General features: G+C 39.3%; 1 protein-coding gene across 5 annotated transcripts in view; it reads left to right on the plus strand.

The window, feature by feature from the left end:
* COL14A1 (collagen type XIV alpha 1 chain) overlaps positions 1-16,054 on the plus strand; it is a 171,095-nt gene that overhangs the window by 45,459 nt on the left and 109,582 nt on the right. For all 5 annotated transcript variants that reach the window (XM_034763530.1, XM_034763534.1, XM_034763533.1 and 2 more), the window contains 7 exons: positions 2,599-2,754; positions 6,160-6,279; positions 8,265-8,429; positions 8,878-9,039; positions 10,527-10,678; positions 11,943-12,072; positions 15,733-15,878. In XM_034763530.1, the coding sequence (XP_034619421.1) occupies positions 2,599-2,754; positions 6,160-6,279; positions 8,265-8,429; positions 8,878-9,039; positions 10,527-10,678; positions 11,943-12,072; positions 15,733-15,878 (1,031 nt within the window). The remainder of the gene's footprint in view (positions 1-2,598; positions 2,755-6,159; positions 6,280-8,264; positions 8,430-8,877; positions 9,040-10,526; positions 10,679-11,942; positions 12,073-15,732; positions 15,879-16,054) is intronic.

Here is a 16,054-nt window from a genome sequence, read left to right on the forward strand (position 1 = left end):
TAACTGGGCAAACATACGTATGTTTAGACCATGCAGTGGCAGATATCAGCTGCAGTTAAGTAATGAAAAATCAAATCCTATTCCCACTGAAGTCAATGGAAACTTTGCCATTGATTTCAATGGCAGAAGGATTGGGAGCTTTGTTTAAAGTTACCTTCCAATTTATTCTCACTTTTCCAGTATGCTCACATTCTTGATACTTACTGTTTTTCTAGTGTTTATACACTAAAATATATTGCCAATTCAAATACTGTTGTCTTGTACTGTAAAAATCTGAAATAAAGGTTTTGTTTTGGCACTTTCACAAGAGGAATTTTTCCACGTGTTCATAGCCTATTCTACACTGCTAACTGTATGTAGGAAAAACACCCTAATCCTTATAAAATACTTTTAGTGAATTAGCGTTAACTTTATGGACTGGGTTTGCCATCCACTGTGGTTATATCAAATTTGAAACAAATAACGTGACTAATTCTGTCCAGTTAAAAAAGTTTGTGACTGTGGCTACCATTCTTAGTCCTTCTGCACATCAGATTGTATTTATATTTAAGATAATCATTCTAGTGACATTACTGTTATGGTGTTGTTTTAAGCTGCTGACTACATGGTATGTAATCACATTCAATGTTGTCTGAGCATTTGAGAGGGCCAATATGTGCACCCCGTCTTCTCTCACTGAACCTCCTCTCTTATTAATCCCTCATTTTAACAACTCTATCCTTTTCTCAGCACTTGAGCAATTTGTATCCCTCTCCACTCACCTCTTTCTGCAACTCATGCTGATGTTTGAATATCCTTTGTGATCACAAGTTCACCGTGTGGCTCCTGGGGAAACTGGTGATGCAAATCAGAGCTTATTGTCTATCAGGCCAAGTGAAAACTCATCTTTCTGTCTACTTAGCCTCTCTCCCAAGTTAAAAGACACAGGTTCTTTTATCATTGGCTATGTCTACACTTATGGTGGCATGTAGAGTACAGCGTACTCAGGTAGCTACACGTGTAGTGTCTGTAGTGAAAAGCTCCAGCAGCATTCCCGCTTCCTCCTCTGTGTCTGAGTCTCCTTTGTGCCTGAGCCTTTCCCTGCTGATAGAGCCTTTCACTGTGGCAGGGAAAGATTCTGGTAGAAAGGAAGCAGCATGAAACTACGCTGCTAAAAATAGCAGTATAGTTGTGGGAAGTACAGCTGGTGGCTGTAGAAAGCAGTGTAGGGTATATACCCTAGGGGTTCAGGCATGTAGGGTGCTTTATTCTACTCACCTAAGCCGTGCCTCACCGTCTACACTGCAGTTTATACCTATGCTAGCTGGATGTGCAGCGTATGTACTCTACATACTCGTGTAAGTGTAGACATACCCACTGAGGCAGTTTGTAATGCATGTTGCCCCTTCTGTACTGTTTGACTCAATTATCCCCAACATTTCCGCATTCATCTCATTCTCCATTGAATGCAGTGAGGAGTTTGCTACATTCCTACTTTCAAACATACAAAAGATAATTCATTGCTGCTGCCAGGTATCCAGCAATCCCTTGACACACCTGCATGACAGCTCCCCATTCATCTCCCTTCTCTTGGCCATGCAAACTATCAGTAACTGTTGTCCACCATCACAAGCATCCTCTCCATCCCTGAATCCAGTTCAGCCCCTCCTCTGGTCATGAAATTCCATGATTTCCCCTAGCTCTGTGATGTTATAACCATCCACTCTTCTGCCTGATCCGCTGCATTATTTTGCCTTCTCTCAGCTGCCTCACTGCTACTTTCACAGTTGAATGTTGCAATTTCGCTTGTCCAGCCTAGTGTGTCAGGAACTCTTTTATCTCTGTCTCTTACCTTAAAATCTTCCTGTTGTCTTAGCTATGAGTGACTCTAAAACCTACTTAACTTTCTGTTACCCTTTCCCTATTACCACTTTCCTCCAGTTTCCCTGTAATTTAACCACGCCAGCAAGAATATTAACAGACATCTCCACTGCTTCCAAAGTTCGGTTTTCTCTTCCGTGACTCTCCTCCGGTTTTGTACATTGCTTTTCCCTTCTGATTGTACAAGAGACACTGGGCCAGATCCTGAGCTGGTGCAAATCAGCACAACTCCATTGAATTCAACAGAACTATGTCCTTCTGTACCAGTTGAGGACCTCCCCACTTGGTGACAGCTTTTTAGAATTATCCACGTGTTCTGTGATCTGTCCTACTTCATACATAGCAGGTTTTATGCAGTAAACATAATCTATATTCTGTTACATTCTAGAAGTCCAGTGCATATATCCCCAGGAATCGAAATGTAAACATGAGCTGCCATTTGATGCTATTCTACCAATATAGCAGTTTATGCTTTTTATTTCCTAGAACACTGTATTTTTAAGTAATCAATACTTTTTCTAAACATTAATTTCACAGAACCAAATAAGAGTCTAGAACATATTGACAATATCTTATGAATGTATTTATTTTTAATAATCTTGCTCAGCATCATTTTTATGGTCTATAAAAAACTATATTGTCTTTTAAGTATTAAACTTGGTAGGAAAAATCCCAGAGATTTTTAATTGTCCTAGTATCATTGTGATTAAATTTTATTTTCCATGTTATGAATTACAGAAAGTCAGTTTACATGTAAAACTCCAGCAATTGCAGACATTGTGATCCTGATAGATGGCTCATGGAGTATTGGCAGATTCAACTTCAGACTTGTCCGGCTTTTCCTGGAAAATCTGGTTGGTGCCTTCAATGTGGCTTCTGAGAAAACAAGAATAGGTAAGGTTTCTAAAGAAAATTCTGTAAGTTCACAGTTGAATTAAAACAAACAAAAAAGAAAACAACAATAAACCCTTGATTTCCAAGGTAGTAATGAACTTAATCCCTACATATTTGTACAACATACATCATCCTCTTTATTTGTCATGAATAAAAATATTAGGACCTGATCTTGAAAGCACTGTACACACAGAATTTCCATTTAAATCAATGGGAGTAACATGAATGGAAAGCTTGTAAGATTGGACCCGATCATTGTACACAAGGTATTTCTCATAATGAATTGTTATATTCATAAGAACATAAAAATGACCATGCTAGGTTAGACCAATGGTCTATGTAGCCCAGTATCCTGTCTTCTGACAGTGACCGCTGCCAGATGCTTCAGCAGTAATGAACAGAACATCATTTTTGCGTGATCCATCCCCTTTTGTCTAGTCCCAGCTTTGGCAGATGGAGGTTTAAGAACATCTGGAGCACAGAGTTGGCTAATAGCCATTGATGGAGCTATCCTCAATTATCTAATTATAGTTTTGTCCTTCACAACATCCCCTGGCAACAAATTCCACAAGCTGACTGTGCGTTATGTGAAGATGTACTTCCTTATGCTGTTTTAAATAAGGTGACGAGACAGCAAGTGTGAAAAATCGGGACAGGGGGTGGGGGGAAATAGGAGCCTATATAAGAAAAAGACCCAAAGATCAGGACTGTCCCTATAAAATCGGGACATCTGGTCGCCCTAGTTTTAAACCTGATACCTATTAATGTCATTTGATGATACCCAATGTGGTCTTATGCAGAGGGGAAATAACACTGTTTTTCTTCATACCATTCATGATTTTTATATACTTCTACCATATTTTGTCTCTTTTCTAAACTGAGCACTCCCAGTTTTTATAATCTCTCTTCATATGGAAGTATTCCATACCCCTAATCATTTTTGTTACCCTTCTCTGTACCCTTTTCCAATTCTAATATATCTTTTTTGAGATGGGGCAACCAGAATTGTATGTAGTATTCAAGATGTGGGTGTACCGTGGATTTATATAGTGGCATTATGATATTTTCTGTCGTCTTATATATCTCATTCCAAATATCTGTTCTTTTGATTGCTTCTGAACATTGAATGGATGTTTTCAGAGAACTATCCATGATGATTCCAAGATCTCTTTTTATGAGTGGTAACAGCTAATTTAGAAACCATCTTTTTGTATGTATAAATGGGATTATTTTTTTCCAATGTGCATTACTTTGCATTTACCAACACTGAATTTCATTTGTCATCTGTAAAGACATACAAAGGGATCTCACGAAACTAGATGACCGGGGGACAAGTCATCTAGTTTTGCGAGATCCCTTTGTATGTCTTAGTTAAGTACAAAGCTGACTACAATTTTGAGTAATTTTGTACTATCTGCAAATTTTGCCACCACACTGTTCCTCTCTTTTTTTGAGATCAATTATGAATATGTTGAACAGCACAGGTTCTAATACAGATCCTGGGAGGACCCTGCTATTTGCCTCTCTCCACTGTGAAAACTGACCATTTATTTGTACCCTCTGATTCCTATCTGCTACTGATCCAGGAGAGGACTTTCCCTATTATCCCATGACAGCTTAGTTAGCTTAAGAGTCCCTGGTGAGGGACATTGTCAAAGGCTTTTTGAAAGTCCAAGTACACTGTATCGATTGGATCACTTTTGTCCACATTTGTTGACCTCCTCAAAAAATTCTAATAGATTGGTGAGGCATGATTTCTCTTTACAAAAGCTGTGTTGACTTTTCCCCAACCATATCACATTTGTATCTAATAATTCTGTGCCTTACTATAGTTTCAAGCAATTTGCCTGGTACTAAAGTTAGGCTTACTGCCCTGTAATTGCCAGGGTTGCTCTTGGAGCCTTTTTAAAAATTGGCATTACATTAGCTACCCTCTAGTCATTTCATTCATAGGTTGATTTAAGTAATAGGTTAATCCCATAATTGTTAGTTCTACAATTTCATATTCAGAACTCTCAAGGTTCATCTGGCCCTGGTGACTTAATACTGTTTAATTTATCAATTTGTTCCAAATCCTCCTCTATTGACATCTCAATCTGGAACAATTCCTCAGATTTATCACTGAAAAATAATGGCTTGGGTGTGGGGATCTTCCCCACATCCTCTACAGTGAAGACCAATGCAAAGAATTCATTTAGATTCTCCACAATGGCCTTGTCTTCTTTAAATGCCCCTTTAGAACCTCAAGCAGCCAGTGGCCCCACTGATAGTTTGTGAGGCTTCCTGCTTCTGATGTGCTTAAGTGTTTTATGCTGTTTTAGTTTTTGTGGCTTTAGCTAGTTGCTCTTCAATTTTTTTCTTGGCGTGCCCTATTATATTTTTACACTTGACTTGCCAGAGTTTATGCTCCTTTCTATTTTCCTCAGTAGGATTTGACTTCCAATTTTTAAAGGATGTCTTTTTGCCTGTAACTGCCAGCTGTGTAGCCATGATGGCATTTTTTTGGTCCTCTTACTGTTTTTTTGTTTTTGTTTTTGTTTTTATTTGGGGTATACATTTAATTTGAGCCTCTACTATGGTGTTTGTGAGTAGCTCCTGCAGTCTGCAAGCATTTCATCCTTCTGACTGTTCCTTTTCATTTCCATTTAACTAGCTTCCTCACTTTTGTGTAGTTCCCATTTATGAAGTTAAATGCTACTTTTGCCCCTACAAGGATGTTAAATTTAATTACATTATGGTCATGATGACTGATTGGTTCAGTTATATCTGCCTCTTGGACGAGATCCTGTGCTCCCCTTAGGATTAAATCAAGAATTGACTCTCCCCTCGTGGGTTCCAGGACAAGCTGCTCCAAGAAGCAGTCATTTATGGTGTCTAGAAATTTTATCTGTGCATCTCTTCCTGAGATGACATATAGCCATATGTTCATCTCAGGTTTTAATCCAGTGCCTTTTGAAATCAACCGAAAGACTCCTATTGACTTCAATTGGCATTAGATCAGGCCTTTACAGTGGAATTTTTAAATGAAGAAAGTGCCAACAGACGGTTTCTATCATGTTTAAAACTGATTTGAACAATATATCATATCTGTTTTGCTACTTACATTTTAGCCTGTTCAAAGAGGCATTTAATAAAATTGTTCTCTTTCATGAAATGAGTTCTTGGAATCTTACTAAAGCCTGAAAAAAAAATGCACATTACCTTTTACTTAAATTCCTTAGCACTTGAAAGAAAAACCTAGAAAATACATAGTGGGAGTTGGCATCCAGAACAATTTAGGGAGTAATAAATTCATCTTTAAAGAGTTCAAAAGAACCCTGTTATGATAGCAAACTACTGATAGCCTAGTATGTATATACTTGAAAAAATGAATCTCATGTAATGTATTTATTTCTGGTTCACTAGGTCTTGCTCAGTACAGTGGGGATCCCCGAATTGAATGGCATCTGAATGCCTTTAGCACAAAGGATGCTGTTTTGGATGCAGTCCGTAATCTGCCATATAAGGGAGGGAATACATTAACAGGTACAGTATGTATTTTTGCATTAGCCACATGCTCCAAAATATGCCATGCTTCATTGGCTTAAAGTATTGGGGTTTTGTTCTGTTTCTTAAAGGTGAATGTGCTGTTTATTTTTGAAGTTTGCCTAAGAGCTTGATCTGAAGAGCTGCAGTCAATGGGAATCTTCATGTCTTCAGTGAGCTTCGACTCAGGCCTCAATCTACAAAATTTGAGTGTCTATGATCTGTCTATGCCAAAACTAAAAGCAAAGGAAGTTCACTTTTACATTCTGGAAAGAGGATAGAGCAGCAAAAGTTCATATATTCATACATATATTGACACTGTTCATACACAAAACCTCAGCCAGTTGGAGAAAGAAAGTGTGTTGTTTTAACATCTGACTGTTGGGGGTGGTAAATTTTCAAAGAATCACCTGGGGGGTTTAGACTTCCATTAACTTTCATGGTATTGAAACCCTGCATGGCTCTTTGGAAATTTAGAGGTGGATAGCTGCGGGATACTTGTCAATATGATAAAATATATATTCTCTGGAGAGGAATCCCATAGCATCAGTGCAACACTTAATAGTCTTGGCTTTCTTGTCTGGAGGATAATGGACTGAAAGAGTAAATTATTGCCAAACTATTTTTTCCAGAGAAGCTTAGAAGTTTCCCTTTTCTCCTCCACCAATCATTATTTTGGTGGAAGGAATTATTATGGTTGGACTGGGAATAGAAGGGATATACTGTGGTACCATAGCTGAACTGATGCTTGATAGAAATACCAAGAAGCAAGTAATAAATCCACTATGATGATTATATTCTGACATTAGAGGTGGCTTTTGCCTAACCTCTTTTCATATGGCTTCATTTTAACTTTCAAATTAGAGCCAAGTTGCCTCTCCCAAATCAGTAATAATTTAAGCTTCTCCTCAGCTTGTGAGTGTAAAAAGTTTTAAAATAAAAGATTGTACTTGGCAACTGGATTTTAATGGCCTAAATTAAGTGGTAAATGGGTTTTTGTGCAGGATTTCTGCACGGGGTGAATTTCTCCTGTAAAACTTAGCACTGTCAACTCTCAGAGACTCTAGTGGGAACTGAGGGCAATGAAAGCTGCTCAGGATCTGTCCCGTATTCAGTGGAACTAGAAGAACAACTTGTGGGAGGGTTTTCAGGTTCAGGCCTGAAATTAGCAATCTGATTTCCTGTTTCAGTGTCTTCTGCTGACAAACTAACTAAAGGCTGTTTCATTACAGAAATATCATCTGTAATTTGACCAGCATTTCTAAAAATGTGTGTTAAACAGAGTGTATATGTTACTCTTTAAAATACCAGTTCAGCAAATGACTTCAGCATGTGCTTAACTTTAAGCATGTGAATAGTCCTGATGCTTTCAATCTTGAGACGTCCATGTTAATGGTAGTCATGTTTGTAGTCCTTTGCTGAATTGGAAACCAAATTTACTAATAGATGAAATCCTCTAACTTCCCTGGTGGAGTAATATGTAGTGTAGTTGTAGCCATATCAGCCCCAGGATATTAGAGAGACTAGGTGGGTGAGGTAATATTGTTATTGGACCAAACTTCTGTCCAATAAAAGAAGAGCTCTGATGGCTCGAAAACTTGTCTCTCTCACTAACAAAAGTTGGTTCAATAAAATATATTATCTCACCCACCTTGTCTCTCTGGTGGGTAAGGTATGTGAGTAGCTCAGTAGCCCAGTTTAGTTTCAAACAAGTTTCTATTCTCTGTTTTAAATAATTTTATTGATTGGAAGGTTGCTGAGGACTGCTCCCATTTTTGCCCTGCCTTTAATTCAAGCTGCCTGTTTGGAACAGTATATTTTTAAGTGAAAGTTGTTCTCTTTTATAAATTATTGTTCAGTAGGAGGTTTCTCAGCATTCTTTACTTTGAGTAGAAAGTTAAACTTCAAAAAATCAATAAAAATACCAGTGTTACATAGACAATTTCATCAGCCAAACCATTTTTTTATTTTTTATTTTTTTTTAGGTCTTGCCTTAACTTTTATTTTGGAGAACAGCTTTAAACCTGAAGCAGGTGCAAGACCCAATGTGTCCAAAATTGGTATATTGATCACAGATGGAAAATCCCAAGATGATGTCATCCCACCTGCTAAAAATCTGCGTGATGCTGGTGTTGAATTGTTTGCTATTGGTATGTATTCTAATGTATCTATTTATTGCAGTGTATTTTTTATAAGTCTCTGATCTTTTCTATCTATCTCGTGTATTTATAAGGATCCTATCGTGTTTCTATCTGGATTAAACATCATCAAAATATTTTGGAAAATTTTAACTTTTTTCAGTATCCTCCGACTGTTAATGTAACTGGCATTTTAGCAGGATAAACATATGCTAGTTATCATCAGAATACTGCAAAGATGTCAGTAACACTTGTAATATTGGAAATTAATCCTTGTGATTAATTATAACTATCTGTAATTAACAGCTTGACTGTAGGCCTGATCCAAAGCACATTGAAGCCAGTGAAATGGGGAATGACTCCATAGACATCAGTAGGCTTTGGCCAGGCTGCACGGCTTAAACGTTACACTGATTTCTTTTGTTGCAAACATATTCCTATTTTGTCTCTCCACTGTAAGGTGTGAAGAATGCAGATATAAATGAACTCAAAGAGATTGCCTCTGAACCAGACAGTACTCATGTCTACAATGTTGCTGACTTTAACTTCATGCACACCATTGTAGAAGGTCTTACGAGAACAGTGTGTTCAAGAGTGGAGGAACAGGAAAAGGAAATCAAAGGTAAATAAGAAACTTTGTTTGATCTTGATATTATACCAGCAAATCAAATTTTAGAATAGGGACAGTTTTGAACTAGTTTCTGACATTTTACTCTTTCTATGTACATTTTGCTACCAGGATACTACATTATCAGAGAAGGTATTTTTTCTGGTGCGTATTTCACGAGTATGCTAATATCTTTTGCTTAGTTCCATAATAGTAATTTGTCTTTTGTTATTATTGTGTTAGGTGACATGAAAAAAAGTGCATTCATTTTGCTGTAGCTATCACCAGTGAACAGGTAAAAAGAGGGTATGCAGGTGTGCAGGTTTGGGGATGAATTAAAGAAGGAGAAAAGCTAATTAAGGCTGTGCCCTGGTTTCCATTCTAATCCCTTGTTTTCTTAGTCTCATAACTTTGCCAAACTTTCAATTTGAAGTTTCCCAGGCTTGGTCTCTACATGAAGTTGAACTTTTTTATTTTTATTTTTTTAATCTCTCAGCAAAAAAAACAACCCAGCATTTTGGAATACAAGAAAAAGTTGTGGGGGTGGAAAAATTACAAGTATACAAAAATTCTGCTGACCTTAGGACCTTTTGAGCAGCTGAAAATGCTAGGGATAGAACGTTGAAATTCTTCAGAGAAATAGCCCTCCTTGAGAAAGTATCTTTGAAATGTTCCAGAGAAATGTATTTGAATTGACTGAGCTGTGACCCTGTAAAATCGTATGCAGCATATGCAAATGCCAGATGCATTTCCCTAAGCTTATGAAGTGCCTCACTGAGGAAGGCTGCATTGCACATGCATCTGAAGCTGTGTACTGAAAAGGTGTTGCATTAGTAGGCTTCTCTCTTCCCCCTGGATCTCCTAAGAATTACACAGATGGTAGGGGGATCTGTGACTGGCCATGATCTGGGTGTGGGGGGAGCAGTGGATTGGAAGACATGGCCGTCAAAGGGCTCATGAACCAATGAAGAATCTCGGGGGGTGGGTGGAGGGAGAGTCTTGAGAGGTAGATGTCTGTCGAGTGTAGCTCCAATGTGTCTTGTCAGATACCACCCCACCTGCAGACCTGCCAAGGAATACAGGGGACAGGCTCTCTTGCTGAGTGCTGTAGCAGGTTCACAGCTGTGGAGATTCCTGGCTGGTTCTGGAACTTGGGGAGAGGGTGTTTGGAAGCACCTGGGGAGGGAGTGAATGCATGGAGGGCAGGCAACCAGGAAAGCTTGGGAGAACCATTGCAGTTGTAAAAGCGTTTGTGCTGAAACCTTTGTGTGTGTTGCATGTAAAGTTTTCCACATAAACCAATGGAGGCCTGGTCCTGCTGAGAATTGTATGGGTATTATTATATTATTTAGTTAGTTAATATTAAAAACTGACTAAATAAATGTGCCCTCTCCAATTAATTCAGTTTCTAATGATGAGAGATCTTTGGGAACTCAGCAATTAGAGCAAAACCAAAACATTTTACAGGAGTAAAAATAATTTCTCTGTTATCTCATCTATAGGAACATTTGTTGCCACTCTTGGAGCTCCTACAGATTTGGTCACATCTGAGGTAACAGCCAGAGGATTCCATGTTAGCTGGACCCATGCACCCGGCAAGGTGGAAAAATACAGAGTTGTGTACTATCCCACTAGAGGAGGCCAACCAGAGGAGGTAATGGAGGGAAAATCCTATCAGGTTCCTGATTGTGAGAACTTCTAGTAGACATAAATAGAAAGAATTCACCAGTTGGGAATGATAGCACTTGATCATAGGCCTGATGCTGCTTCCATTTATGGGTACATCTACACAGTCAGTGGTAGCCTGCGGCAGCAAATCTCTTAGCCCAGGGCGACAGACTCAGACTTGTGGGACTTGCACTTCTGCGCTAAAAGTAGCTGTGTAGGCAGAACTTTAAATTGCAGCTTGTGCTGGAGCAAAGGCTTTGAGGCCCACTTCACAGCCTGAGCTCCATCCCGAGCCACAACATGTACACCACTATTTTTAGCTCGTAGCATGAGTCCATGAACCCGAGTACATTGACTCAGGCTTGGGGGCTTGCTACCACAGGCTGTGTAAACATACACCACAATCTGTGATTACATTGTTCAAGGGTAGGACCTAAAATCCAATATGTAAACTGTGTTTTTATTTATACATCAGCTTTCCTTGTTGGATCAACTCTGTATGATGCTATTTCAAAGGATACAGGACCAGAAAGGGGCAGAAGGGATAGAGTTTGAGCTTTGGAAACATAACTCATTTTAAAAAAACCCATGGATGTAGAGTTGGGAATCTGGCTAAAACTGACCAGGGGGCCAGATGGATATTTATTATTTGTGTAGCACCAACAGTTCACTAAGTGCTTTGGAGGTAGGTATGAAAACAAGGACACTGCATGAAGAAGTTTACAACTTAAGCAGACAACTTTCAGAACAGTATGGGAAGGGATGGAGAGTGGAGGCAGGACAACAAAAGCAGTATAAAGGGTGAGGTTAAATGCGTTTTATTTTTTTAAGATATTTTGTTGTTGTGGTGTGTGTGTGTGTGTGTGTACACACAGGTATGTGCATGCAGTACTATAATGAAATTTTGAATTACATAATAAATATATCAGAAAGTGTCCATTACACAATATTGTTAATTTCCATTAGGCTAATTGTATTTTTAACATTTCCTTTGATCCAAAGTGCTGCTTTGTATTGCCTTAAGATTCCTCATTATGCATATGTTTGCCATTCTGTTTCCTGGCTACCGTACTGTATACTAAGATACAAATGTCATTTGTGCAGTGTTAAACATAGATAGATTAACATTTATGTATCATGCCAAGGAGTGTCTTAGAAATATGACAGATAAGACAAACCGATAAGATGGATTAAATAGTAATAAAATGAATTTATTTTATACTTATTTCATTGAATTTTTCCCCAAACAGGTAGTGGTGGATGGAAGTGTATCAACAGCAGTTCTAAAAAACCTGATGTCGCTAACTGAATATCAGATAGCAGTGTTTGCTATATATATAAGTGCTGCAAGTGAGGGTCTCCGTGGTACTGAAACCACACGTAAGTATCCTCACTCAATTTGTTATGGACCTGACTCAGTAACACTGAACACTGGGTGAGTAGGCACTGCTCAGTGTGAGTAAGGGATGCAGAATCAAGTCTTTTTTCTCTTTAGCTCTTTTTACTAGTATAGTCCAACATTTATTTATTAGATTTGGGCCTGAACTAAAGACTTGGGTCCCAAACTTTGAGCCAGTTATATTCTCTCTGTAATGGGCCAAACCAAGCCTCTAAATCATAACACTCCTAGACTTCGGAACAGTTTGGAGCTGCAGCTGGATCTAAACTTTATGGCTTAGGCATACAGCCTTATTTCCACTTTTTGGCCTTAGTTCCTTAAGAGATGATGGGAGGTTCAGTGAACAGGGGACTGTTCAGGACTGGAGAGACAAGTGTTTAATTTCCTGCTCTGCCACAGACTTCCTAAGTTACCTTTGGAAGTGACTCTGACTTTCTGTGCCTCAGTTTCTCATCTGTGATAATTGTACTTCCCTACCTCAGGGATGTTGTAAGATAATTACATTTTACACTGTGAAGTATTCAATGGGGGTCATATAAGTAGCTTAGAGGGGTAGGCCTCTCTAAGGGCTTGGCTACACTTCTGAGTTAGAGCACATTAAAGCAGCCCCGGGCACCCTAGCTCACTACCTGTCCACACTGGCAAGGCACGTAAAGCGCTCTGACTCCGCAGCTAGAGCGCTCCTGGTACTCCACCTTGGCGAGTGGAATAACGTTTGCTGTGCCTTGGCTACAACGCCTGGGAGTCAGTGTGAAGGAGGTGTTGCATTACTGCGCTCTGATCAGCCTCCGGAAAGGTCCCATAATCCCCTTAAGTCAAGTGGCCATTCTTTTCATTGTTTTTTAATCGCTGCAGGAATGCGGATATGCCCTTTCAAAGCTCCGTTTCTGACAGCTGTCATGCTTATCTGCTCCGAGACAAAGCAACCATTACTGTGGAATGCTGTGTGTGAGAGAGAGGCGGGGGGGAAAGAAGGGGTCTGCTGCTGTCTGAACTTACAAGACAGCATGCTGACATGCTCTCAGCCCCCCAAAAACCCACTCTCTCTCCCCCCACATACACACAACACATTCCCTGTCACACTCTACCCCACCTCCCCATTTGAAAAGCACGTTGCAGCCACTTGCATGCTGGGATAGCTGTCCATAATGCACCGCTCCCAATGCCGCTGCAAGTGCCGCAAATGTGGCCATGCCAGTATGCTTGAAGCTGTCAGTGTGGACAGACTGCAGCACTTTCCCTACTGCGCTCTACGAAGGCTGGTTTAACTCAAAGCGCTCTACATCTGCAAGTGTAGCCATGCCCTATGTCATATTACATTTTATTTAATTCAAATATTTTCACCCCAAATGCAATCATTTTGTCCCAGCAATATGATAGACCTTACGTAGGGAACGGAAGAATCACTTTTCCAGTTGAAACTACAGGGTTGAAGTTAGGCAGAATGCAATTATCTAGTTTGGGATTCAGCCAGGAAATCAAAGCTAACGCTCCCAAACTTGCAAAAAGTGAGATGGGATCTTGTTACATATGTTTGAGACCTAGGCCTTTTGTTTCATCCAAAAAAATTGAATCTCCAGCAGCACTATGTTCTATAACACCATGTTAGAAATTGGTTAATTTCTGATTCAGTGGGAAAAGTGTCACATACTGAGCGAATAGCATCATTTCCTGTTGCGCCTGGTATTCCTTTGAAGTCACCTATTCAAGTTCTGACTAAGCCCAGTTCTGCTTATTTTCTGAGATCCGATCAGATCACAGCCCAAGGTGGTGTGGCTGCAAGCGTTATATAAACAAATCTTTGAGTGTCATAAGTAATAGTCTGAAATGTGTAAGTATCAGTCACTCCAGGTTATAAAATATTTGCAGTTTGGAAGTATTTTTCACCATGCCAGCTGAAATCTGTGAAAAATTATAGTTTACACATTTTACCTTGTGTGACACTGACAGGTTAAAATTAACCACAAATTTGAAAACTATCACATTTGTGTACATAGTACATTAAAAATGACTTTACAGTAGTATGCTGTTTAGATAAATATATTCAGTGCCATAAATGCATAAAATACAGGAAAGTAAGAGGAGCCTATCTTTTAATCACTTTGAAAAATGCAAAATAAGTATCAAATGTATATTTATTTGAAAATTCTTGCAAATGTGTGCTTTCTTTATAGCTATATTTATTCTAGTTACTTGAAAATTTCCTCTTAATTTATTTTTTTTTTCAGTTATTGGCATTATTAGGTGTCTACCCCAGCTGCAAATGATCTTTGTCTAATATGCTCTTAAAGTTTTGACATTTGCAATTAATTTTAATTTGAAAATTGTAGCAGAAGTACTGTCTCCTTCTTCCCATCTTTTTGTCCTCCTTCTCTCTCTCTCCTTATTATTTATAACTTGTTTTATCGGAGCACCTAGGACACTTAGTCATGGACCAGGACCACATTGTGCTAGGCTCTGTACAAACCCAGAATAAAAAATTGTTCTTACCCCAGAAAGCTTACAATTAAGTATAAACCAAGTGACAACAGACAGAAATGGACAGATGAGGGAGTACAAGGAAACAATGAGATAATATTGGTCAGCATGATGGACAATGGTTCCAGCACACCAGTACCCTATCTGTTATCAAACTTTTTGTAGGAATCACTGGAAAGGAGAGTTTTAAGGAGGGGTTGGAAGGATAATGATGTTGCTTTGCAGATGTTTATGGGGAGCTCCTCCAAAGCATGAGGCACAACATGGGAAAAAGGATGAAAGTGCTTGTTTGAAAATTTAACGAGTGGCCAATGAAGACTGGCATCATGGGCCAATTGGAGGCAGGAGTCAATGGCTCAATAGTGATTGAGAGATGGTAGGGAGGGTGAGGATAGGGCATGAAGGGCCTTGAAAGTGAAGACAAGTAGCTTATGTTTGATGCAATAGAGAAGGTGGCACCAGAGGAGGGAGTCAAAGAAAGAGGTGACATGGTTAAAGCAACAGGCTAGGAAAATGATCTTCACAGATCATGAAGGCTAATTAAGGCAACCCAGGACCCTAGGCACAACCCCATGTTAGAACACAGCTCAGCCATCTGTTGCTCCTCTTGACCTTGCCCCCTCACCATGAACATGCCTCCCACACTGTGGCTTGGGGGGTGAAGAGGTTATTGCCAGGCAGAAGCTACCCCTAAAAATTCAGGGCCCATGTGGCTGCCATGTGGCTTACCCGAATGTATGGCCCTATCCACTCTCCACCACCAATCCTCACCCCCATGCAGATCTAGAAGAGAGATGGGGTGGGACCTGTGCATGGAGCAGTTTGGTCCAACTATATCTGTTAAATTGTTGAGGATTCTCCCAAGGGAAAGGGTAGAAGTCCTTGCTTTTGTAGGATTGAAAATCTGACAGCGGCAAAGTACTAGAAATGTTCTGTAAAAACAATCCAGCTCTGACTGGGGGCTTGGATAAATGGCAAAGTCTTTTTCCCATCTCTCTAATTCTGAGATCTTTTTATAGCTCTTTGTTATTATGTCAAGCAGTGTTTCCAGTGTTTACTCTGCTGGATTCCTTTGTGTTCCCTACAGTCAAACAAAATGTTATGAAATGTTAAGCAAGTTTTTTTAGATGCAATTGAAAATTTGTTACTTCTTTCTGTCACAGTTGCTTTGCCTACGGCATCAAATCTACAGTTGTATAATGTGTCACAGAGCAGCATGAAAGCAAAGTGGAATGGAGTAGCGGGTGCCTCTGGTTACATGATCCTATATGCTCCCCTTACAGAGGGACAGGCCTCAGATGAAAAGGAGGTGATGTATTTAGCTTTCATTTGGATTCTACCTATTCAAAAACATAACATTTAAAGAACAAAATGTCAGATGGTCCTTACCTGCAAAGCTTGTCTATTTTCTAGCTTTTAAAGTACCATACATGTTATTGACTTTCTGTACAAACTGCATGCCAAGTAGTTATTTTTAATTTTCAG

The sequence above is a fragment of the Trachemys scripta genome, chromosome 2 (genome assembly GCF_013100865.1).
Source record: "Trachemys scripta elegans isolate TJP31775 chromosome 2, CAS_Tse_1.0, whole genome shotgun sequence".
Taxonomy (NCBI): Eukaryota; Metazoa; Chordata; order Testudines; family Emydidae; genus Trachemys; species Trachemys scripta.